At 59.1% G+C, this 25,380-nt stretch overlaps 1 protein-coding gene across 28 annotated transcripts in view; it reads right to left on the bottom strand.

The window, feature by feature from the left end:
* CACNA1G (calcium voltage-gated channel subunit alpha1 G) overlaps positions 1-25,380 on the bottom strand; it is a 62,256-nt gene that overhangs the window by 21,594 nt on the left and 15,282 nt on the right. For 20 of the 28 annotated variants that reach the window (XM_065897390.1, XM_065897399.1, XM_065897392.1 and 17 more), the window contains exons 9-21: positions 23,921-24,297; positions 11,493-11,644; positions 10,508-10,693; positions 10,296-10,410; positions 10,060-10,215; positions 7,156-7,224; positions 5,618-5,702; positions 5,341-5,534; positions 4,105-4,536; positions 3,111-3,211; positions 2,765-2,888; positions 865-933; positions 565-749 (exon numbers count right to left, since the gene is read on the bottom strand). In XM_065897390.1, coding sequence (XP_065753462.1) covers positions 565-749; positions 865-933; positions 2,765-2,888; positions 3,111-3,211; positions 4,105-4,536; positions 5,341-5,534; positions 5,618-5,702; positions 7,156-7,224; positions 10,060-10,215; positions 10,296-10,410; positions 10,508-10,693; positions 11,493-11,644; positions 23,921-24,297 — 2,245 coding nt within the window. The remainder of the gene's footprint in view (positions 1-564; positions 750-864; positions 934-2,764; positions 2,889-3,110; positions 3,212-4,104; positions 4,537-5,340; positions 5,535-5,617; positions 5,703-7,155; positions 7,225-10,059; positions 10,216-10,295; positions 10,411-10,507; positions 10,694-11,492; positions 11,645-23,920; positions 24,298-25,380) is intronic. The other 8 variants (XM_065897393.1, XM_065897398.1, XM_065897409.1 and 5 more) reach the window with 1 other exon arrangement.

Below are 25,380 nucleotides of genomic sequence, written 5' to 3'. Positions count from 1 at the left end.
TTGTGGGGATGGGGAGATAAACTTGTGCGGAGCACGTAGAGGGCGGGCGGGGACGGAAGGGGTGGGGAGGTGGGTCATCACAGCCAGGAAAACCCTCGCTGCTCAGTCAGTATCCACCCCGTGCACGTCCCCACCCACGGAAATTCCCGACTCTGGGTGGGGGTCGGGGCGACTGCCTTATTGGTGAGATCCCCTGCTACAAGTGTTACCTGGACCTGGCGGGTAGTCCCTGGGATTGCGGGGGAAAGAGGGGGAAAGCAGGAAACAAAGCCTGTCACTTCACGGGGAAGGCCAAGTGTCACCCCCGAGGGTACCACCCAAGGGAGAGCTGCGGCTGAAGGATGTGAGGGTCCTGCCTATGGCCACTTGTACTGTGCCCTGCAGGAGTATGTCACGTGGCGGGGGTCACTGAGGGGGGTGCCCGTGGAGGGAGACTGCTGGGTCCGCAGTTAAACCCAGTGAGAAGCGACGTCTGGAGTGGGGGACGGGGCTCCCTGTGGGGTCACGGGCAGGAAGCAGGGGCAGGCGGGGTGCCGGCCGTTGGGGTGTGCCTGCCCAGGGCACCTGAGCGGGCGCAGGGTTCGCAGAAGCCGCAGCACCCTCAGCATGCCCAGGATCTTGGTGCCGCTGTCGGAGACCATGGACACCAGGATGTCGATGACGGAGATGAGCACCAGCAGCCCGTCCAGAACGTTCCAGCTGCTGCGCAGGTAGGCCTGCTCCCCGCAGCACCAGCCCAGCGCCACCACCTGAGGACGCCCGTGCGTCACCGTCAGTCCCCAGCCCTGCCCTCCACTTGTGACCCAGGCTCTCCACCCCCACCGAGCGCCAGATGGCTCCAAACCGACGCCGACCCCACATCACCTTCACTGTCATCTCAGCCAGAAAGACTGCGGTGAAGATGTAATTGGAGAGGGTCAGGAAGATGCGTTCCTGTAAGAGAGAGCGGGCAGGTGTTGCCACCGGGACCCCCTCCTCGGGCCGTGTCTGCTCTGCACACGGAAGCCAGGAGCTGCCTCCAATATCTGACTCAGAACGAAACCCCCCGCTCTCCCCAGCAAAGCAGACAATCTCCTTCCTGCTCTCCCCACCCCCCACTCAGACACACACACACGCACACACACACACGGAGCCAGCGTCAAGCCCCGACTCACTTGCAGCTCTGGCCGCAGTCCCACTCTTGCCCCTGAACAGAATTGCCCCCCCACTACCTCCCGGAGCGGCCTTGAGGGGAAAGCGCTTCCCACCGCAGTGCTGTCATCTGAGCCCCGTATCTCAGGCCCTATTCATCAATTCCTTTCTTAAAACTGGAGCAGGATTTAGCTTGATCCCTTGACGCCCCAACCTACTCTCCTCTGCTCCACGCACTTGCTTTCCTGCTGTGTGCCCCAGAAATGGAGCCGCAGGGCAAGCTGGGGGCCCGAGTACAGGCTGTGCGTCCCCAGGCACCATATTTATGCCAGGCATAGGGCGAAGCAGGGCAGGAAAGAAGGCGACCCAATCCCCTGATATCTGTGGGCTGATTCCATCGTTGGGTGGCCAAGAGAGGGGTGTAGAGAGCTGGAGAGGCGGCGGCAGGCAAAGCGTGAGTGTCAGAGGGAGTGAGAAGCAGCGAAAGGGGAGAGGGAGAAGCACACACATGACAGAGCTAGAGATGGAGGGGCTGAGTGGGAAGGTGGGGGAGAGACGTGGCCACAGTGAGCTCTGAGGCAGGGCCCTGGGCGGGAGGCAGACGAGGGGGCCAGTGTGACCGGCCACCCTTGCTCCAGGGCTGGGGGTCCCCGGTGCTGTGCTCTCTCACCTATTCCCAGGCTGGCCCTCCACTCCCCAGGCTCCCTTCACCACCACCACCACCCGCCCCCCGCCCCCACTGGCCTGGCTGGAGCCCACCCTAATGGAAAACAGAAGCCCCAGAAATGTCGAAAACTGAACATTGGTATGCGAGGCAGCAAGGAGGGGCGGAGACCACCTCCAAGCTAGTGGTGAAAGATGCCAGGAGGGGCAGCAGAGCCCCCCACCCTTCTAGGACCTGGATCGCTGTGGGGCGACAGGCTGAGATGCCCGGCTGGGGAGAGACAGCTCCCAGGACCGGCTGGGCCCATCCTGAAGAGGTCAGGCCCGGGGGAGTATGTCCAGATGCGCCGGCCCATGGCCTCTCCTCTCCTTCCGAGGAGGACTGGCAGGTTCACAGCCAAGCAGAAGTGACCAGTGGTCCTCCAAACGCCCCTGAAACCCTACTTGCCTGTGACCTGGCGGTACCCTGAGGAGCGAAGGGCAGCTTCCCTCCCCGACGTGGCACCGCCAATGGGGCAGATTGGGCAGGACGCCTCCCCGTCAGTCACCAGGTCCTGGAGACCCTCTGCCACTCAGCCCGGCCAGGGCCAGTCTCACTGTTGGCCTCACCATGACACTCACTGACTCACATACAGGCCTCACAAACCCCCGGCGCGTGAGAACAGCCCATCTACAAACGGCTCGGTGCCACGAAGCTCACTTTTCCCCAGGCAGGCGAGGAGAAAGGCCCACTCCCCCAGCTGGCTGCTGTGTCACAGAAGGGAAACGGAGGCCGGTGGGGGACACAGGAGGCATCCTGGGGCGTCGGTTGCACGGGTCAGAGTCAGAGAGATTCCTGGCTCCCTGCCTCCGTGTCTCTCCGGGCCTCCCTGCCCGCCTGGCTCGCTGCATGGGTGCTAACCCGCTCATCCGGGAGGGCTGGGCGCCAAGCAGGCGCTCCGAAGCCGCTGTGTCAGCCCCAGTGACTCACAGCACTGTGGGGGTCGATCCTGGGGCGCTCCATGGCGATGGTGATGCAGTTGAGAAAGATAATGACGAGGACCACATGGTCGAACATCTTGTGGGTGATGATTCGGTGACACAGGAGGCGGAACCTGTTCCGGGACAGAGGCAAAGGCTGAGTCAGGGGGAGCAGGAGGGGGGGACAGCAGTAAGGGGCACTGCCCCTACCCACCCTGGGACCCTCCCATCCCCAGGCCCCGCTCTCATCCTCCCCCACATCAGGGGACACTTCTAGCATCCCTGGGATGGAGATGCAGGAGAATTTCCCACGAGAAGGAGAGGTTGGGGTGCAGGTCAGGGACCCTCTTGCTGACCTTGACTGAGGAGGGAAGATGTAGGCAGACCAGGAGTCTCGCTCCAGGCAGCAGGCAGGGAGCCGGGCCCGGACCCACACTCTCATCCTTTCCCTTTTGCTCTGTAGAAGGATGGCCCGGGATGTGAGCAGGGCCAGGCCTCCAAGTTCCTGATCCCTGGTTCCTCAGCGGCCCCGTGGCCCTCACGCCTGGTCTACCCTCTCCACTCTGGCCCAGCCCTATGCCTGGCTTCTCTTCCTGTATTCTTAAAACCACCGCAGCATCTCCCCAAAGGCCCCCCCTCAGCCCCTGAGCATGCCTCACTTCCTTCATCTCCCCAACCCCTCGCTTCCCCCGGGCTCTCCTCTCTTCCCGTCTCTGCCTCCAGCCCAGCCCCCTGCCTGCGTTCCCTCCTTCCCTCCCCGGCGGGCTTGGAAGCCACGTCAATTAACAGACACTGTCCCCATCACAGCTGCCTGTTCGAAGACACACCTGGCATGAGGAGACACTGGACCTTTCTCACATGCTAACCCTGGGGTCCCAGGTCCCTGAGGCCCATCCCCAGGGTTAACGGTGGTGGTGAGGGGGTTGGGAAAAGGGTGAATGGGTAAAAGTGGGTGTGAGATCAAAGCTTGTGATGAGGTAGAGGTGAGAGAGGGGGACAGAGGAGGGTATCAGTTTGGAGAGATGAGTGATGGGTCTTTCTGAGTCACAGTGGGAGGGCCATGAAAGATTCATACACATCTGCCCGAAGCCATTCTTATCCACCAAGGATGCAGAGCTGCAGACCCAGGCATGACAAGGATCTGGGGCTTGGTGGGACGGGCAGAGGGAGAAAGGGGCTGTTTGAAGCCTGGCTTCAGGGATGATATCCCTCGAGATCCTTTGGGCGTGATGGTAACTCCCTGAATGCCATACAACTGGGAGGGGGTCGTCCAGTCCTGCACCAGGTCAGGCACAGCTCCCCTCACTCAAGGTCAGGGGTGAGAGGTCACTGTGCCCACAGGGGCCTCACCAAGTTGCCCTCGTCATCGCCATCGTCCCCATCCAGTGGGGGATCGTCGGGCCGCAGGGCCCGGGTCAGGCGTCCTGGAGCTGACTTGCCGTTGCAATCCTGGTGCTCAGAGGCTGAGCTGCGGCCACTGGCTGTGCGGTGCGGCCCGGGCACCTGCAGTGTGTCCGGCAGGTCAAAGGAGCTCTTAGCTTCCCGCTCCAGGGAGCCCCTGCGGCGGCGGTCACTGCCCGCTGGGCTGGCGCGCTCCTCTTCCGAGCTCTCCTGCTCATCCTGGCTCTCCTGGCCGTCGCCCGACAACAGGGACCTCCGCTCCCCACTCGGGCTCCTCCGCTTCAGGCTGGGGGCGCGGCCCAGGCTGTTCCGGCTGGAGCGCCTGCTAGTCCAGCGGCTCGCTGCGCTCCAGGGACTGTGCGGGGAGCTGCGGGCGCTCGGCTGGGGGCCGAACGGAGGAGAGAGTGGTCTCAGCCAGGGCCTCATGGCCCCACGCCCCTTCACGTGCATCCTGGCTCCTGTGAGCCTCTCTGGCCTCACATCAGGGACAGAGGTATGAGCAGGAGCCCTGGACCTGGATGCCCGGACTCACACCATCTGTGCGACCTTGGGCAAGTCACTAACCCTCTGCGTGCCTCAGTTCCTCATCTGTAAAAGCTATATGACCCTAGCACCTGTTCCTCATTTAGGTGAGTGGCAGTATAAAATCACAGTGAGAGCGTGGGCCCTGACACCAGCCTCCTGGATTAAAACGCTGGCTCTGTTGCCTGCTCACTGGGGAGCTTCCCACAGATCACTTTGGCAATCTGAGACTCAGGTCCCCGTCTGAAAAATGGGGATGATATTGGTACCTACCAGATGGTTGCTGTGAGGACCACGTGCATTAAGAACACTTATAAGCAATGTCTAGAACAGTGTCTGGCACAGAATCAGTAACTGGATGGGGTTTGCTATTATTAAGATGAGGTATTACTAAGATGAGGCATTCCCTCCCGTTTTACAGAGGGAAATGAGTCTCATCCAAGGACACTCGGGGAACAGAAGAAATAGAAGAAGAACCCTGCTCTTTTGCCCCCAAGGCCAAGGCTCCTGCGTCTGCCTGCATTACCAGCCCTGCTGACGCCCCCGGGCCTTGTCTACATCGTGGCTCAGGGGCTGTCTCCTTGGGCCTCTGCCCATTCCACCTCCCTTCCCTCCTGATGTCTGTACATCTCCCACTGTCGGGCCCCCACATGCACCCCCTACCGGTGACTTCGTCTCGTGGGGTGCCCCCGGTTCGGCCGACCCACTGCTGCTGGCGCGGCGGGACGCGGGGCCCAGAACCTCGGCCAGGCCAGTGCTGGAGCTCTTGGGCAGCGACATGGGTGTGGCGGCCGTGTGGATGATGAGAGGGGGCAACAGGCTCCTCCGCAGCTCCGGGTGCTCTCCCAGAGACACCACTGCAGGGGGAGAGACGGAGAGACCCTGAGTCCACTCAAGGCTGGCCTAGAGCCAGGGGCTGCCCCCGCAGAGAGATACTCACAGGCCAAGCGCTTCTTCCTGTCCCCATCGCCATCCAGGCTGGGCGAGAAGAAATCGGGCTCTGACTCGGACTTGGTGGCATCTCCCTAGGGTGGGAGAGCAGCGGGCCATTAGGAACCTAGCCGGGCAGGGGTTGGTAGGGTGGACCGGGGTCTCCCTGTCTTCACACGCACACACCACATATAGGCCACAAGGAACCAGCAACCACGGCACGAGGCATGCACTGGCTCAGGCCAGACCACCCAGGCTTGGAGCCCAGGGCTCTCAAGGGCCCGTGATACCTCAGAGAAGCCCACGGCTATCCCCAGAACCCACAGCACAACCATCATGGCTGGGACTGGCTTCAAGAATGGCTGAGAGGAGAGGGGATAGCCTGGCAGGCAGGTGGCACAGACCAGAGGGAGCTGGGGACCTGGGTGAAGTAGTCACTAGAGCCTCATCTCCGAAGGCCACTTGTGCCCTCTGCCTTCCCTCCATGGCTGCCCTCCCCTGAGCCTCAGACCCAAGGCCCCAGAGAAAAACTGAAGGACCCCAGACAGAGCAGCTCAGCCCAAGGATGCCACTTCCGTCCCTCTACTTCTTCCCTCCATCTTCCCCAAGCCCCCACCTTCTCCCCTGGCCCCATTTTTACCTCTCTCCCTGTCTCTGGGACAGTTTTTTCTTCCTCCTTAGCAGGTCAGTAGGTTCCCCAGTAATTACACACTTCTCCTTAAGAAGTTATTAAGAAATACTTGATTGCTACTTTTGATAAGGACATAAATATTGCGTAATTGGCATCTCAGGGGATCATTTTCATTAACTCAGTTTACATCCCTAACGAGGCCTTTAATTATCAAGTGGGATCTCCAGGGGGCTGCTTGGGATGTGGGGTCCCACGGCAGCCCTGGCTTTGCCCGAATTCTGGTGCCAGTGCAGGAGACGGCAGGGCACAGGCTCAGTGTGGGGGCCAGGGGAGGAGCATGCCCCCGAGTACCTGCTGGACCTTCTGGGTGGTCAAGGGGCCAGAGACACAGAAGTAGATTTTAAATTCTGGTACATTCCGGCAAGAGGCACACCCACCCCCACATCCTCCAAAGCCTTGTTCTGAGCTGAGACAGCTTGTGGGGTCTCCAACAGAGGCTCAAGGCAAGGAGGAGAGGAGAGAGATGGGGGAGCACACGGTCTGCGGCCACAGATCCCGACTTCACTGAGGCCCGACGACCCAGACTCCTCGGGGACCGCAGTGGAGGTACACACATGCGGTGTACCACACACGTGCACACAGAGGATTCTAAGTCCCTTCCTTCTCCGGCCCATCCACTGGTCTGGTGGGACGGATTGGCGCCCTTTGCGGGTGAACAGGGCAGAGGCAAGGAGGCCCTCCCCTCAGATGTCCTCAAGGGGGAAGGGACTTAAAATCAAAGCAAACCTCACGACACCAAGGACCACCATGGCCACCACAGGTTGCATAGCAGCTGAGCGTGAACACAAGCACAGACACGGAGGCAGAATGGGGGCATGGGGCACGGCGGGCATGCCGACTCAGGATCGCATACCTACCCCCTGGGAGTCGACAGGCAGCTGAATACAGCTTAACTGTCCACTCGCATCTTCCCGTTTGCTGATTTCCTACAGGGAGAGGGGGAGGCAGGGGACGGGCGCTGGTTACAGGCGCCGGGCTTTCAAACAGCAGCAATGTTGAAAGAGGAGGAAGAAAAGGAGGGGTGCAAACCCAACAGCGGGGGAAATGAGACATGGGGTGGGGGAGGAGAAGAGAGGGAACGGTATGGCCTTCCAGAATTCAACCACAGGCCCTGGAGCCAGAATGAACCTGAAGGGTGAGGGCAGAGGCCACAGAGATGGGAACAAGGGCAGGGAAGGAGACCGAGCCCTCCATTAATCCTGATAATACCAGCTATCATTCACTGGGGGCGTGGCAGGCATCGCACAGCCGCTGCATTAACACTGGCTCACCTCCTCTCCAGGTGGGAAGGAGGTGCAGCTAGCACCATCTTAGAGAGAGCACCTGAGGTTAGGAGAAGTTAAGAAAACTGCCCCAAGCCACACAGAGACTAAGAGATGCATCTGGGCCTCGAACCCGAATCTCCAGCTCACCTTTCACTGGCTCTGAAGCAGCCGGCCGGGAGGGTGGGAAGGAGGGGTGGGTGGAAGTCAGAGGTGGGGGAGGAGACAGAGGGCCGGAGCAAGCACAGGCCTCTTCACGCCTAACTCCAAACCAGATGCTCCTACCAAGACGAGGTGTGACGAGTGACACTGGGATGATGGCTACAATGTTGTTTGATGTCAGTGAACGGCCTCACACAGGGCCTGCTGCCTGTTCGTTTCATTAAGTGTGCAGATGATAAATATATAGGGATTCAGGGCACCGCCCCCTGCAAGTCAGAGTATAAACAGCCCAGCTGGCCCGGTCCTCTAGGCGACCCCCTCCCACCTCTTGGCAGGGTGGCAAGGCCAGCAGGGGGCCACCCTTGAGGCCCCCTGCTGGTGACGCCCAACAAAATGGGGGTGGCCACTGCTTCCACTGAGGTAGGTGGCCTCGTTTGTAAAAAAGCAGGTCACCACAACAGCAAAAGCCTGCCTCTTCTGCCAGATGGCGGGGCTCCCTCACAGCCACATGTGTGCGCCCTGAAACTCCGTACCGCTGAGGGCAGGCAGCTGGCACTGAGTGACCAACCTCCCCCCCCACCCAGGGCTTTACAGGACAGTGAGAAGCTGGTCCAGCTCCTCACACGGGCACTTCAGGGCCACGGCCGCCGCCCACCCCCTTGAAGAGGGGTTGATCCTGAAATCCTTTGTCCGTCCCACCCCAGACCCAAAGCACCATGACCAGAGTGGGACTCCCTCCCAGGCACTTGTCGAGGAGGGTATGGCCCCAGGCCCTGGCCAATCCCTCACGCTGGGGCAGCCACAAGCCCCCAGCAGGGCCAGAGTGACCAGGCCAGGCCCAAAGGCCAGGCTGCTCTCCACTCCCACACGCAGCCTTTGCCACTGCCTAGCAACCAGGCCGGCTCAGCGGCTCTCGGTTTAACAAGGTGTCTGCTGGAAGGACCAGTGATGGGGGGCTGCTGCCCGTGATGGGCGTTTCCAAGACTGCCGAGCTGGCTGAACGGCCACTCGAGGGCGGGAGATAGGCTTGGGGTGTTTTCCATTTCCACAGAGTTCCACAGGAATTTTTCTGCGAGAATGTTAGCTGTCGGGAACTGTGGTTTGGACGAGGCTGAAGGACCCCTGTCCCCACTCAGCTCCTCTTCCCACAGGCCAAGAGCAGTGGCCAAGTGGTGGGTCTCCATACCGACCTTGATTCTTGTGGAAGCACGTTGGCACCCTTAACCCTTCAGGCCCCAGGGAAACCCCAAATAAATGTCCCATCCCAGGGAGAGTACCAATGTCCCTCCCTCCCATCAAGAGGCCCAGCCATCACCCGAGGCAGGGCCTGCCTTCCCGACCTGCTGCCCTCCCTGCCACCCAGCGGGGAGGAAATGCGATAATGGGTAACTACGGAATTACAACGGGAGGAGGCCAGTGTGGGAGAGATACACCCGCACCCACCAGCCCAGCCCAGCCCAGCCCAGCCCACGGGGGAACAGCCTTCCCTCGCAAGGCTGGGAAAGAGTCAGAAAATAGATTTTTGTTTTTCCACCGTGTGCTGGGTATTTATAGACCAGGCCGCAGCGGGAGTTTCCATCCGGGTCACCCGGAGAGAACTGGACCGAGAGCTTCTCCACACCTGACCTGGAGCATTTCTAGGTTGAGTCGACCTGCCCTGTGCTAGGCGCTGGGATGCTGGGCTGGGCCTTGGGCTCGGGTGGGAAGAGGGGCTGAGCTAAGGGAGCAGAGCGGGGTGCAGCCCTTCAGGCAGAGGCCGTGTCCTGGCAGGGCAAGGGCGAGATCAATGTGAATCAATATTAATTGATGACGCTGCCTGTGACGAAGGTGATGGAGACTGGGCTGGAAATAGGATGCTCATCTCTGTCATGCCGGCAGCTAATTGGGCTCATTTCTCACCCTGGGCAGCTCAGCCCTGCCCGGGCGCTGGTGGCATCTTCACCAGCTCAGCCAAAGCTCAGATGACTTGCTTGCAAGCTTCCCCCACCCCTCGGCTCAGATGGGTTCCCTCCAGATGTCCCCGAGCGCACCTGTGCTCAGGGATCCAGCTGCACCGCGTGCCAACACTCACCCCGTCCAGCTCTCTAGGGGAGCACCTAGCCGGCTTTGTGGGGGAAGCCCACTCGGCAGCTAACCTTGGATCCAGAGACGCTCTGCCGCGACAACCACCGGGTCTCTCGAGTGCCGAGGGGCCGCCTGAAACCCAGAACTCCCACTCCTAGCCTAGTTCCCTGGCCTAGTCTGAGGGGCACATCCTGCAGAACCTCCCAGGACACCACAGCTCCGGCGGGGCCGCCGACTCCTCCTGGAAGTGGACGGCTGAGGGCAGGGGGTTACCTCCGCCTGGAAGCCCTCCACCAGAATGGCAACGAGCAGGTTGAAGAGCACGTAGTTGCCGAAGGTCATGAGGGCAATGAAGTAAAGAGCAGCCCAGGAAGATGTGGAGGCCATTCCGTTGTAGAGCACCTTGTTCCAGTCCTCCTGGGTCAGGATCTGCCGGCCGAGGATGGGAGTCAGGGCCTTCACCAGGGGCACCCCACCACCCTGCCCACCCTGCCCTGTTACCCTGGCACCTGAAAGACAGTGACGATGGCCCAGAGCAGGGAGTCAAAATTCTTCCGGTCCGGCAGCGTGTCCCCATCCCTCTCAGATGCAAATTTGCAGCCAAAAAGATGCATACCCAGGATGCTGAAGACATAGGAGCCACAGGATGGGGATCAGGGCCCCAGCGAACCCCGCCCCTCAGGCCCTCATCCCGCTGGCACGGACGCCGCACCTGCCTCACCTGAAGATGAAGATGAAAAGCATGAGCAGCATGCAGAAGGTGGCCACGTTGTCCATGGTCTTCATGAGCACCACGAGCTGCCGCTGCAGCGCCGGCAGGAAGCGCACCAGCTTCAGCACCCGCATCAGGCGGAAGGTCCGCAGCACCGACAGGCCGCCCCCCTGCTGGCCCACGATCTCCCACACGCTGCAAGGGGCGGGCGAGGGGCGGGTGGCCTGAGCCTGAGCCCGAGCCCGCTGCACACTCACCCTCCTCCTGCCCCGTCCTTTAAGAGGGCCCAGCAGCACCTGAGGGGCTGGACTGACCAGCACTGAGAAAGCGGGCAGCAAGGGGCCCTCGGGCCTCCAGGCAGGAGCTGGAAGATCTGGGTGACAGCTCCAGCCCTCCCCACCCTCCCCTCTAGGCCAGTCCTCTCCCTCAATCGGCCAAAGCAGCAGCCTCAAATTATGGAATGTTTGCTTTGTTCTCTTCTAATGAAATCTAAAGCCAATTCCAATAAAGCAGTTCTTCTGGCCCAGGGCCTGGGGGATGTGGGGGGCAGTGGAGCGCTTTCCCAAGGTCTCGGAAACCCTAAAGCAAGTTGCCAGCATCTGCGACAGTCTCCAAGCGCTTCGTAAGCGGGGACAGCTGGCTGGGCCTTACACCTCCTCCAACTCCTCTCCAAAGCCAGCTCCCCAGTCCTTGCCCACCCCAGGTCTGCATGGGGTCGAAGACAAGGAGTGGAAACGAGAGCAAAGACTTCAGAGGGGCCCAGCCAAAGCGGACAGGAGGCCACGTTCCGCGTGAGCAAGATGAGGCCTAGGGAGAGGGTGGAGCACAGCGTTGGGGGCATGGAGAATCCTCAGCTGGGGGAGTGTAGAGCCTGTGGGTCAGTGGGGCCTGATTCCAGATCCCTCCACCCCAGAGGAACGGGCTGTGTGGCTCCTCGCCCCAGGCTACCCCGAGGACATTCCTCAGGCAAGAAGCAGCAGAGGGGCCGTCATACCTGATGACAACAATGACACCGTCAAAGATGTTGTAGGGGTTCTTGATGTAGCCGAAGGGACCATACACGAGCAACTTCAGTAGCATCTCCAGGGCAAAGAGGCTGGTGAAGACGATGTTGCTGATTTCCAGGGCGTTGGTGAGCTCCTCAGGCTGGAGGACAGGGTGGGCATAAAGCAGCCAAGGCTTGTCCCTGAGCCCTTCAACCCAGTCCTCCCAAACACCTGGCCACGTGGAGAGGGGGAGAGGGAACAGCAAGCCAGTGGGTGGGAGTGGGGGTGTTGGGAGAGGGGAGTAGTGGTGCTGAATGCGCAGGCTGATGGGGAGGACCCTCCCCCAAAGGGTCCGTGAGAAGATGCACTCAGGGGTGGCCACTGCACAAAGCCCCCAGCCCCTGGCCATTTCCAGCTCTGAGTCTCAGACCCTGGGGCCACAGGCTCAGGGGAGGCCTATGCTGTGGGTTCTGCCCACCTCCTACTGTGTGCTCCGAGACCCATCCTGTCCTGTGCTGCCATGTCAGTTCAGCAGGCCCAGGCCAGCAGTGCACTGATGCTGGCCGGTACCAGAGGGTGATTGCCAAGACCTCACACACATACACAGTCACACAGCGACATGCAAATCACACGGGCTCTACGATTACTCTGTGGACTTGGCAGCATTCTCTTGGACAACTGTTGAGATGTTGCTTTCTTCCAGACACGCACACACTGCATACAGGTGCACACAACACACACACATGCATACACGCACACACACATATACATAAACGCACGGACAAGTATACACACGCAATACCTGCGTGCGCGCACACAGAAGCATGTACACACAAACACACTGATGAGCAGACGGGAGACCCCAGGAAGGGTTGTCACAGATGAGGTGGCACCTGGAGCTGCTACCCGAGTCTAGGACACCCAGGTTAATTCTCCACCTATCCTGTCAGCTCACTGTGTGACTGACCTTCAGCAAGAGCCTTAACCTCTCTGGTAATTACTGTTATGCTCCTACCCAGGGTCTGGGATCGGGACTGAGGATACAACCTAGAGAGGTCATCAGAACTAACGACAAACTTTACTTCATCTGCTATTCCAGTGCAGAATATTAAGTACCTCCTCCCTTTTAACATTAAGTACCTACTGTATAATCCACCAGGTACTGTAAAATCCAGCAGGTAGGCAAAAACACGCCAGGTGTGCTCCCTGCCTCCCAGGAGCTCAGAGTCTAGCTGGAAACAAGTTGTACACACACAAAACAGCTGAATAACCACAAGAGACCTTAGATGCTTTGGTGCCAAAAGAAATTATCCAGACAGTGAATCCAGGAGTCCAGGGGAGAGAAGGTGAGGGAGGAACACACTGGGAAAGCCTTAGTCGGGAGGCAGCACTTGCAGTGAACTCTGAGGGTGAGTGGGGTCTCTCCAGGCAGAGGGAAGGGGAGGGCATCACAGGGTCGAGCCAGAGAATGAGCCATGTCTGGGGAGAAAGGGAGGGGCCTGGCCAGGCTGCAGGCCGCAGCTGCGGAGTGAGATATGAGCGGCTCAGCGGAGCCCACCGCCCACCTGATGAGGCGTCTTGACCACCCAAAAGCCCAAGATCCGTAGCAGCTACTCAAGAAGTTTGAATTAAATAACCAAGTGAAGCCCTTAGTCCCTCAGACACCTCCCCCCGTTTACTCAGCTGCCTCGTCTGGCCGGCTGCCCAGGTAGGTCACCCAAACATGGAGCCAGGCCCTGGGCACCGCCAAATGTATCCTAATGGCCCCAATATGTGTGGCCAGCCTGGGTAGGAGGGGGTAGAGCTGGAAGGCAGGGTCTTCTGATTGACTAGCAGGTGAGGGGCATTTGGGGTCTCAACAGCTGCTTAGAAGGAGAGAAGCTCTCAGCCCACGGATGGATTCTCTCCAAAGACAGGTCTGGGGAGCAGGGCCGGGGTCAGCAGGCAGGGCCGAGAGCCAGCTATCCAGAGAGCGCGTGGCTGTCGTGGGGGCCAGTGTGGCATGGAGCCCGTTGCTCCAGCAGATCTTGAGTGAGATTCTGCTCTCAGACTGTGGGTGGGGGCATGCCCCCTGACCTAGCAAATAGGGTTCACAGGGAGACAGGACCTTCGGTCCCTCCAGCGGGAGCACAGTGCAGGTGGTGGGGAAGGGGCCATGGTCAGGACAATTAAATCCCAGAGCCCAGGGACTTCCCTGGGGGTCCAGTGGTAAAGAATCCGCCTTCCAATGCGGGGGACGCAGGTTTGATCCCCGGTCGGGGAACTAAGATCCCACGTGCCGCGGGGCAACTAAGCCCGCCCGCCGCAACTACTGAGCTCATGCCTCTCAACGAGAGTTTGCGTGCCGCAAACCACAGAGCCCACACACTCTGGAGCCCGCGTGCCACAACTAGAGAGAGAAAACCCGCACGCCACAGCTAGCGAGAAGCCCGTGCGCCACAAAGAAGACTCCGCGTGCTGCAACTAAGACCTGATGCGGCCAAAAAAAAAAGCCCAGGGCTCAGACCCTCCTCCTGACTAAGTGGATCTCCCATTTTCCGCTCCCAGGTGCAGTCCGTTTCAGGAAGCCACGGTCAGTGAACCTGCCTCCCTGTCACTCTGCAGGCTGCCCAGTTGTCCATCCTTGGATTGGATAAAGATCGGATTGGATTGGTAAGCACGGGCCACACTGGTGCGACGCTCTGTGGGTTCCCAGGCTCAACGTGTGTCTCACCTCGTGCCATCCACACAACAGCCCCCCCCACCCTCATTATGCAGACGAGCACAAGCGGTCATAAGATGGCGCATGACCGGCACAAAGTCATAGGGCAGAGGGAGAGCCAGGGAGCGGGACCCAATCCGCCCTTACTCTGAGTCCGATAATACCAGGCTGTCGGGATCCAAGGGTGCAGTGAGGGGCCTGTGAACCCAGACACGTGGATGGACTGAATATATAATGTGTCTTCTTACATATATAAACTTATATCTCACATGAACGTAGACGTATGAACAAAGAATGAGTTTGAAAGCATAACTGAGGGGCATGTATAATGGGTGAATTTTACGACATATAAATTACACATCAAAAAGAAGCTGCCAGAAACAAAAATTAATAAAGTAGTGAAAGCACTATAGCTTTTGCTATCATGTATTTACTTCATTAGTGAAGGCTTAAAGTACAACTACTACCAGGCGTGTGGAGGAGGGGTGTTCTCACCGTTTCCTGGCGTTGTCTACAGGGCTTATGACAGTCTGTACCTGAGGGCTCACAGATACACACAGACACACACGCTCACCCGCCAGCGCACCGACCAAGAGCCTCATCAGAAGGATGGTGTGGGCTCCCCCAAGGCCTGCGCGTCACTGCCCTCGTAAAGGGGTGGCGGCAAAGCCTGGAGCTGCAGCGCGCCCAGCCAGCCTCCAGGAGGCAGTGGGACCCAAGAAGCAGGTTGAAAGGAGGGCCTGGCACGCTCCCCCTTCCCCCACCCCCGCCTTCCCTCTCTCTCCTCACTGCACACACTTAGGGGCAATGCCTATTCCCTTCCAAGGCTCCGGTATCCCCCATGATCCATGGGAAAAAAGTCCTCCTCCCCCAGACAGCCAGGCCTGTCCAAGTTACTAAATTGGAAGCTGGGAATGTTCTGCAAACGCAGGACGAGGACACAGAGACTCAATCTTAGCAACACCGTTGCCCCAGGGACCAGAGCCGTGATCACAGCCACTGCAGCTGCAAAGGGACGGGGTGGGAGCCAACTTCTACTAGTGCCCTCCCCGGGCCCTGCACTGCTACTACCTTCCTCCCAGGAGTTCATGTCCTCCCTGCTCACACCAAACAAGGGAGGGATGTGGGCTTCCTTGACGGCAGGGAAACTGAGGCTCTGAGGTGTGGTGACCTGATGGAGGTCACACCGCTCACTTAGAAAGGCGCTGAGCAAGGTGCATCTGTGCGGCCCTCCACACCTGTCCATGCTGCTGCCCCCGCCACACACCCAGACAGCCCACACAGACTCACACAAGCCCACCAGGCTGCCAGGTAGTCCCTTCTCTGGTCTAGACTGCATCCTCCCTCCTGTTCACAAAGGTCAAGGCCCAGTGGGGGCTTCTGCAGTGGAGGCCAGGCAGCCTGAGCTTCTCCCACCCAGAGGCCCCAGGCTCTTCTCTGTGCTGACGCTAACTGTAAATCTCCCATCTCCCATCTCCCAACGCTTCCCCTCCCCTTAGCCTGTCAGCTTGGAGTCACTGGGCCCCAGGTAAGCTTCCCCAGGACCCCCCTGAAACCCAGAGCACCTCCATCCACTAACCCTTAAAGTGCTCATGGTGTACACAGCACTGCTAAGAGATGGGGTCGAACCTGAATGCAGGAGGCCTGCCAACTCGGAGACTTTGCTCCTGGGTGACCTCAGGCAAGTCCTTTAACCTTGCTGGTTCCCAGTGGCCTCTTCTGTTAAACAGGGTAACACCTCCTTGTGACGAGGCTGCCTTGCCAGATATAGGAGTTAAAGCCTGTGAAAACACCCAGGCCAGAGTCCTGCTCAGGTGGCCCCGTGGGCCCTGACAGTGGCAGCAGTCCTCACATGTGGCAGGACAGAGTGCCTGCAAGGCCGAAGCTAAGCACCACGTGTGGCAGACACCAGAAGGGCCCCAGGAGCTCAGACCGGCTGAGGTCAGTGGGCCAGTGGGGAGGAGGCAGTGGGAGGAGAACTCCCGTGGAAGGCATCCCCGGCCAGGGCGGCGTGAGCAAAGGAGCAGAGGAAGGAATGTGCAGGGCATACTCCAGGACCAAGGATCAAGTGTCTGCCCTGGTCAGAGGGTGGGAGGGACCGCTGCGGAGCGAGGCTGCCAGGTAGGTGGGGCCCAGCCAGAATGGCTTTGACTCGGCTCCACGACTTGACTCAGGCTGGACTCGCCTCTGCCCACGATGCCGCCGTTGAGGCTTCTGGGGGGAGCGGGGAGATGTGCAGAGCAGTGTATTAAGATTAACCTGTTGCAGTAGCGGCAGTGTGCGGATGGCTCGGAGAGACAAAGGGATGGAGACCGATTAGGGGATACTGCAGCGGTCCAGGCGCGAGGCCTGAGAGCCAGCTCTGGCAGACAGGGATGTGCCTTTCGCAGGGAAGGTGCAAGGCGGGGACAAGCCAGACCAGACCTGAGGGGAGGCCTGTACGAGTCACCCCAACCCTGCCAAGCTCCACCTTCGCCCCCCATCTCCTCAGCTGCCACCTGTTCCACGGACCCTGAAATCTCTGCTCCCCAGCTCTGACTCCTCAGCTCCCCTCACCTCTGCCTTTGACAGTCCTGCCTGCTGATTCCACACCCAGGAGAGGTGGTGCAGGTGGGCCGCCGCGATGGGGTGAGTGTCACTGGGTCAGTGGGGCCTACCCCCTTCTCCTCCTTCTCCAAGGAGGTGTGGGAAATCAGGGCACGCCTGGGCGGCGGGAGGTTTCTAGGAGACCTCAAAGGCCTCATCCTACAGGCCTTGCTTTTCGCCGTCCCCCGGAAGCACTCTAGCCTGGAACGTCGCCTCTCAGCACGTTCTTCTAGCCCCTCATGCCCGCTGGGCCCATTGTTAGGTGTCACTGTGCTCCAGTGCCCCTCCCCGTGGTCTCCTGTCAGCTCCCCAGAGCCACCCCAAGGGAACACACAAGCCAAGTAAGTGCAAGGCACCCACAGTGCTCACTCAGCCTGCGGAGTCGACCCAAAGCTTCTGTGACTTAAAATTTTGGATCTGTGGCCCCTGCCCCTCACTCGCCTGCACAGTCTCTCGGCCCAGCTGTGGTGGACCATTTAAAGGCTGCCCTCAGGCCACAGACCTGGAGGGCTCCTCCTGCCTTGCCAGCTCCAGCCCAGGTAAGTCCCCACCCCCTCTGCCTCTCTGCTGCAGCTGTCGGATTGCTGAGCTCTGCTCGTCAGGAACCTGTGTTGACTGGACAGGAGAATGCCCTGCTGGGGGACCGAGGGCTGCTCTGTGCCGGGATTCATCTTCCTCTATTGTTGGACCTCCATCTTTCACCCCCAAGAGCTGCCTCAGACACTCTCCCTCTCCTTGGCCCCCATCCCCACTCCCAACCTGGCCTCCTGCTTCATGGGGCTCCACTTCCTGCCCCCAGGTAGCTGTACGTCCTGCAACCTACTCATCTCTCCTCCCTCCTGGAAGGCAGCCAGCCCCTCCTCCACCCCACACCCGCCCACCATGCTCCCCTGGAATCCATTTCATTCCATCAGTTGACCCTGTTTCCCTCACTTCTCCAATATCACTTCCCCTGCCTAAAAGCAGAAACCTTCGCGTGGATCCGGGCCTATTTACGCCTGAACCCCAGGCCCCACCACTCCAGCTCTCTCCAAGAACCCTCTTCCCAGCCCTCCTCTTCCGGATGCCTGGGCAGGACCTGAGCCTGCTGCAAGCCCCTCCTGCCTGATGACTACCTCCCTCTGCTTCCCTGACCCTGTGCGGGCCACCTCCTGCCCTCTTAGGGCTCTTCTCCCTCTCCCGCTGCCTTTCTGCCCTCAGGCCAACATTCCTGAGTTCAGCAGAGCCCACATCCCCCCTGGTCTCCCACACCCTCCATCTCCCACCTCTCCAGATGTCACTGGGGTGTGGACAATGCAAAACGATCTCCTTCCAAGCCTTGGTTCCTCACCCAGAGAACCAACCTGTCTGACAGCCTTCCCAGGATGGCCCAGGGCCAGCTCAAGTCCAGAACAAACCCTCTCACCTCCTCTCCCAAACCTGCTCTTTTCCCGACCTCCCAGCTCCATCCCTCTCCAGGATTCAGTTTTGGAACCTAGGAGTTATCTAGGATTTATGCCTGCCCTTCATCCCTCTAGCAGCAGGTGCCTGGGCCCACAGACCTTGGCGATGGAATGGCTGTGCCCCCTCCCGCTCATCCTTTTCCCCCTCCGCCATACTGGGGGCCCTCATTGCCTCTGATCTGAACGATAGAAATAGCCTCCGGGTCCCTCCCCCAAACCAGCCCACACCTAACTGGAAGCTCCAGCTTCCACAGCACTGCTGGACTCACTTCACTGCTGCTCAGACAACTCGGGCTGGGGTGGGGGAGGCAACACGACGGTCCTTCAGAACATCCTATGTCTCCCTGTGCATTCCCAGGCCAGGCGGCCAGAATCCCCCGCAGTCCCTCCACCGGAACCCTCTGCTCCTGGCCTCAGCTACCAATCCCACTTATCTTTCAAGACCACCCTTAAAAGCCACCTCCTTCAGGAAGCCCTCCGAAATCCCCCATCTGGGTGTAGGCATCTGTCCTCTGTCCCCGGAAGTCTCCCTTATGGCATCTGGCATAATCATCCGTGAAGCAGAATGACTCTTCTGCTGGAACCTAGGTTTCTTGGGTGCTCCTGGCACCGCCCCCGCCCCCATTCCATTATTCTATTCTAACGTGCTGTGCACAGGAGGTGCTCCCCACGTTTGCTGAATTGGGGGAGTCTTAGAGCCAGATGACACCTGGAGGAATGTGAGCACCCCTTTTGCTGGCCATCTCCAAAACAGCACCCTTCTCCCTCCCACCTCTGGAGAACCTTTGAAAGTCTGGGACCAGGGCAACTGTGAAAGATCATCCCCCCAGGTCTTGTTGGCCCTCAGCCCCAGCTCCTCTGCCTGGAGGCCAAGGACTCCCAGGAGGCCCAAGGAATAGGACGGGTGTCTGTAAACCCCTGTCCTCGAAGGCCACACTGGGGTATATCCATGCCTGCGTCTATCTTCTGGGAAAAGGGTCCCAGCTTTCAGCAGAATCCAGAAGGAGCCTGTGAATCCCCTCAAAGTTAAGACCTACCGCATCTGGACTCTCCCCCACCCCACCCCACCCCCAGCTTCCCTTGCCCTGAACAGCTGACTTCACTCACTTATAAATAGAAACCCTCCCTGGACGTGTATCTAGAGTGACAGGATGGGGAAACAAGCAGAATCGTCACCTGCCCTGTCCTCCCCTGGCCTGAAAGGCTGTGTATTCTGGACCTTCCCTCTCTCTCCTCTGCAGGCCAGGAGACCACTGGGCTGTGTGCCCTCCCCACCTCCCCACATGCTGTTGTCCCTCTTCTAGAATATGAGGTTGGCCCCTGCCCTCAGCAGCCCCAAACCAGGAAGGGGGTGATTAGGAAGCTCCTGTGTCCTTAAGACCCCGTTCCCCTGGAGGGGCCTCGCCCCCACGCATACTCAGGCAGGGACAGGTTCCAGGAGACAGCCTCTCTTCTGTGCTCCAACAGCACGCTGGATGTCCCACGGGCACCTTGTGCGCAATGCCCTCCAGCCCAACTCTGCACAAGCCCCAGTGCTTGCCCCTGAAGCAGAAACCTGGGTGTCATCCTCGCCGCCTCGTCCCCACAGATATCCAACTGGTGTTGAGGTCTACAGATTCAGCTACCTGCCAGCTCTCCCCCGCACTCTTCTCTCTGTCTCCAGGGACAGAGATGTATGAACCGGCCAGACCACTGCAGTAGCCCTCTGGTGGGCCTCCCTGCCTCCTGTCTCCCTCTCCCTTCTACTCCCCACGTGGCTTCCGGAGGCCTTTTCATAGAACAGAAACACATATCATCGACCTGCTTAAAACCTTTTTTGGGAACCTGTCACCTTCAGGATAAAATAAATCCAAACTCCTTCCTATGCCTCTCAGGACCTAGCTCTGAGTTTTTTTCCAAACTCATCTCTTGTTACTTGCCCATCCCAGCCCCCACCCAGTGCCCTATTCATTCTGAACTCCTTATAAATCTTCTTCATTTTTTGTGTCTGGTGCCTCTGGCCCTCCCCCATGCCGTGCCCTACCCTCCACCCTTCACTAGCTACTTCCCAATCTCCATTCAAACTCAGCTCTTAGGTCACGTCCTACCGAAGCCCTCCTTGAATCCTTTCCCCAGTCTGGGTCATGGGTTACTCCTCTGTGCATCCTTTCCAAGCACGTATTACATCAAGTTAGTGTGACGTTTACTTGTCGGTGAGGTCTTTGAGAGGAAGGACAGAGTGCCCCGGCCCAGTCTTGTACTGGAGCGTCTGGCTGTGCACCTCTCTTCCCAACTCCACATGCGGTGACATCACATTGGTAGCTGGAAATCAGCCATAGTGGAAGCGTTTACACCATGGAAATTGGCAAATACTGTAAACACCACAAATCAGGACAATTTTTCCTTTTTAAAGGGCTGGTTGTTAAACATTTACCAGCGTGCCACTGCTTAGGCCCAACTCTGATGCACAGAAAATGTGTGTGGAATGTATGGATGGATGGATGGATGGATAGTTCACAAGCTCCCTGTTCCAGGCACCGCCCCCTAGTGGGTGGGGCACACACAAGCCCACCCTCCATCAGATCACACTTCCTATCTGAAGTTATATTCTTGCTCCCTCCTCAGAGTCCTGTGTCTTTGTCCTCCTCACCAGTCTCTCTGCACAAACTAGCCCTGCCACTTCTCCGCCAGCTGGTGGGTTAAGGGGTGGGAAAAGCAGGAGAGTGTGGACAGCATGGGGCCCACCTCGGGTAGCGTGGGGTATGACAAAATGGGTGCTACCTTGGTCAAGAGGTTGGTAGAGAGCAGCAGGTTTTCCTGTTCTAGACAGGAAAACCGAATGATGGGTAAGATAGGTGACAGTGGGAGAGGACAGGTCTGGAAAGGGCACCAGCAACGGGCTGGGCTCCTCCCCCAGGGAAGCACCAGCAACACCCTCTCCAGTGTCCAACAGTCTAACAGTCCAACACCAAGATCGATGGATACAACTGCCTCATGAAGAGCACTGCAGGAAGCCATGAGCCTCTGGTCCTCGCCTCTGAGCATCTGCAGACGCTCTTCCTTGCTGTGTCTCTCAGCTCTCTTGCTCAGCTGGCTCCTCCTCTCCTTCATCTGAGGCTCCATTGGAGCCTCTGTCTCCTGGTCCCTGCTCCGTCTATCCTTGTTTCCATCAGGGTCTTGGTCTGTCTTTGGCTCCCTCTCTGTATCTGTCTGTGTCACCCCTACATCTCTGTGCCTCCACCTGTCTCTGTCTCCTCCCCGTGAGTCTCCGTCTCCCTCTCTATATCTCTGACCTTCTTGTCTCTGCCTTCCTGTCTTTTTATCTCTCTCCCCCTGGGTCTCCATCTTGCTCTCTGTGCCCCCATCTCCCTATCTCTGTCTCTCCCTCCCTTTCTCTTTCTGTGTCCCTCTGTGTATCCATATCCTCCTCTGTGTCTCTGTCTTTCGGCCTCCATGTCTCCTTGCATCCTTCCCTGCTCCCCTCAGCCTGCTCAGGCTCAGGGACCCAGATGGCGGGACATTCATGCCGCAGTGCCTGCAAGCACAGGGCCACGGCTGCTTCTGGGATTTTCTACCGCTCCCAGCCCCTGAGCCTGCCGGGGCCGCAGTCAGTCCTCTGCCCGGCCTGCTGGTGACTCTCACTCACCCCTATGGGGCCCCCGGCAACCAGGTATTGGGACAAACTCCTCCCTGGGGCAGACACTGTGCCACCACTGAGTGGGGACTCCCTGCTGCTGAGGACTTGGGAGGCTGTCCCCCGCTTTCCTCAGGAACTTGGATAAGGAGATGTTGCAGGCACCGTGACTGTTTGCTATTACTTCTTCCCCAAGGGGGTGTCCTTCCTGATGTCTGACTGAAAGCCCTCTTGCTGCAGCTTCATCGGCCCTCAGTCTCTGTGACTCAGCTTCTTTCCAGCACAGTCAAAGCCTCCACCAGCAGCCGAGGAGGTGCCCCCGGGGGGGAGGGGCATCTGACCACGGCCAGAACTGGGGTAAGGGAGAGGAGGCTGAGATTCAGGCTCGGGAGCTGGCGTAATGGGAGCTTAGGAGCTGCCGCCACCTGGATTGCGGCAGTAGAAAATGCCGCCACAACCAGCCTGACAGAGCAGAGCACCTCTCCCCAGGAGGCTGGCTGAGCAGGCGTGAGCCACACACACCCACGCGCCATGCGCCCAGACACAACACGCCCACCAGAGTGCCGTACTCCCCACCTGCTGACCCTGCAGCCGGTGTCCTGCCCCGCCTCCACCTCATCTCCATAGGAAAGGAACAGGGTATAGCCGGCTGGGTGGGGGTCACTGAGGCAAAAGGAAGGGGCGTCAACATGGTTGATAGCGATGTGGGAGGGGCTGGGGTGCACCCGGCTGGACAGGGCAATTGGGGTAGGAGCTGAGTGGGGTGGACGGTAAGGGAATTCAGAACCCCCTGAAAAGTGAACATCGCACGTTTGCTCCAGCCGGGCTTGGACCTAGGATACCCAGCCTCGACCCAGACCCACTCCCGGCACTGCCCCGTGGCCACACCCAGCGGAGCCCAGGACCTGCCCCATGGTTGCCCCACCCCTGCCGCACCGGTGCGTAGTACGCGCCCACTCCACACCCTCTGGCTCCACGTGCCTGTACCCATTAGGTTGGGGCAGTACCTGGCTTCGGTCGGCACCAGGGAAGGTCTGGCAGCCCCGACCCTCCCTGAGCCCCAGGACAGTGAGAACAACCAGGGCAGAAGAGCACAGAAGGGCCTGTGAACCGCAGCACCTGCCTGCTGGCCTCCCTCGTTTCCTAAGAATCTGACAAGGGGGCGACCTGGAAGGCCAAACTGGGGGGAAGGGCTGCCTTCTGAAAGGATTCCTGTGGGGGATGAAGCCATAGCCAGTTGTGAGGCCCCGTGGTACCTGCTCCCACCTCCAGTGTGGGGGTGGGGTCGGTGGGGTTCCCCAGGCCACCCCTTCTGTTCTTGCACAGCTCTGCGAGAGAAGACAGCCTCCTCCCCCTCAGCCCAGATCCCACTGCCTGCAGCCGTCAGCTCCGCAAAACAAGCCTGCTTCCTCTTCCACATGACAGCCCTTCAAATATTTGAAGACAGCTCGCCTGTCCCTGCTGAGCCTCCTCTTCTCCTGACTAAACATCCAGGTTCTTAGAACGATTCCTCAAGCGCAATGGTTTCAAGTCCCCTCACCATGCTGGGAGCTCTCTTCCACCCAGAGCCGCCCTCCCCGTTCACAGCACGGCTCCCAGAACAGAGGCCAAGAGCAGATGGCCTCCCTCCCTACCCCGCCCAGGGGCAGGCTCCAGCCCTCCACTCCTCACCTCCACCTGCACAGCCCCTGCTGCCTCCAGTCAATCACACCCCTAATTACTGAGTCCAGTGAATGCCCGGGGGCCCAGCCCACCCCCTGTGTGTGACTTGTCCCTCCAAAAAGGCCTTGCCCCCATCTGATGCTCATCGCTCATTTAAATCCTTTAAACCCCACCTCCTCTCAGAAGCCTTCCCAGAGGAAACACACCCAGCTCAGACCCTGCCCCTGCCCTGGGCAACCTCCACACTCAGAGACTGTATGACATTCACTGGCTTTCACGCTCCAAAGAGACCCCCGCATTGGTGCATCTCCCTCCTGTCCTCCTCCCTGCCATGCAAGCTAGCAGCATGGAGAGGAGACCGAACACGGGGTGGGAGGGGAGGAAGGCAGAGGGTCCCCAGCCCAGGGACCGTGCCCTTGCCCGTGTCCCTACCTGCTCGTGGTATTCGATGCCCATGCTGAGTGTGTTGACCAGGATAGCAATCATGATTCCCCGACCAAAGTACTTGCTGTCCACAATCTTCCGAAAGGTGTCACAGACCAGCCTCCAGAAGGCCAGCACGGAGTTGGGCTCCACGTCCAGCCCCAGGCTCCGTCGACGCCAGCTGTGGGGATTCTGGCGGTCACCGTGCTGGGCGTCCTGTGTGAACTCATAAACTGCCTCGCTGTCTGAGTCAGGCATCTCGTGGCCGGCGAGCTCCACCTCCCCTGCCCCAGTCCGGACACAGTAGGGACAGCTGTCTGGGCCACAGGCTCCACTGTCTGCCTTCAAGCAAGGGCTGGAGATCTTGCAAGAGCTTTGGCAGGCGCCTGGGACAGGAGAGTAGAGGTTAGAGACTCCAGGGTTTCCAACTTGGGGTCACCCTTCCCTCAGAGTGTATAAAATGAGTAGGGGAGTCTGGGATTCTTTCAGTGATGGGGGTGCTAGGCACTTGGTGGGCAGGGATGCTGAACGACTTGCAATGTGGGCAATCCTGAGTAAGAGAATGCCCCCAAATGCCAATAGCATCCCACGGACAGTCACTGCTGGTTGTCCTAGGGTTCGTGCAGTTGACCTAGGAGCCTTCAGGAAGGAGCCTAGACCATCTTTCCTTCCCAGGGAAGCCGGCCCTGCATTAACACTGCTTTAAGTAGCATTTTCCAAGGGATCCTTAAGACACGCACCCATACGTGTGTATTCATGTATGTTCTCACACCAGACACACGCACATGTGCACTAGACACATACTCGCATACATACATGTACTGTGTACACACGCATACAGTTTAGGAGTCACATACACACGCACAGCCAAACACAAGTGTGCACAGACCCATACATATCACACGGTGCACGTGTGCCAGGCATGTGCACACATGGGCGTGCATACACACCGGACAAGAGCACCACCCCGTGTGCACGGACACGCACCTATACACGTCAGACACGTGTGGACACGTGCACATATGAACACCAGACGTGTGCGTGCAGACGGGCACACACACACACACACACACACACACACATCCCAGACTGCGATGTTCACGTACACGGTGACCTATCCCAAGACGCCAATGTCGATTTAAATACAGCTTTGACCATAGACTGTGAGAGCTGAAAGAAACCTCAGAGACTACCCAGAGGAAGCATGGATTTGAAGACGCCTGGCTCGGGGCCCAGCCCTTCCGCCTGCATGCAGGAGGACATCGGTAAACACCACTGACAGCTATGATGGTCCCAGCCCTGCCTTTTACACAGAAGGAAATAGAACTATGCGTGTGTGCGGCTGGCTGGCGCCCCTTGGCAGGGTAGTAGAAGAGCTGGCACAAGAACCCTTCCCACTGCATTCTGTGATGGCACCTTCCTGTCCCAGCCCACATTCCCACATAACAGCCCACAAATATCCCACTTCT

The sequence above is a fragment of the Phocoena phocoena genome, chromosome 19 (genome assembly GCF_963924675.1).
Source record: "Phocoena phocoena chromosome 19, mPhoPho1.1, whole genome shotgun sequence".
Taxonomy (NCBI): Eukaryota; Metazoa; Chordata; class Mammalia; order Artiodactyla; family Phocoenidae; genus Phocoena; species Phocoena phocoena.
This window is presented reverse-complemented; position numbering and strand designations above follow the sequence as displayed.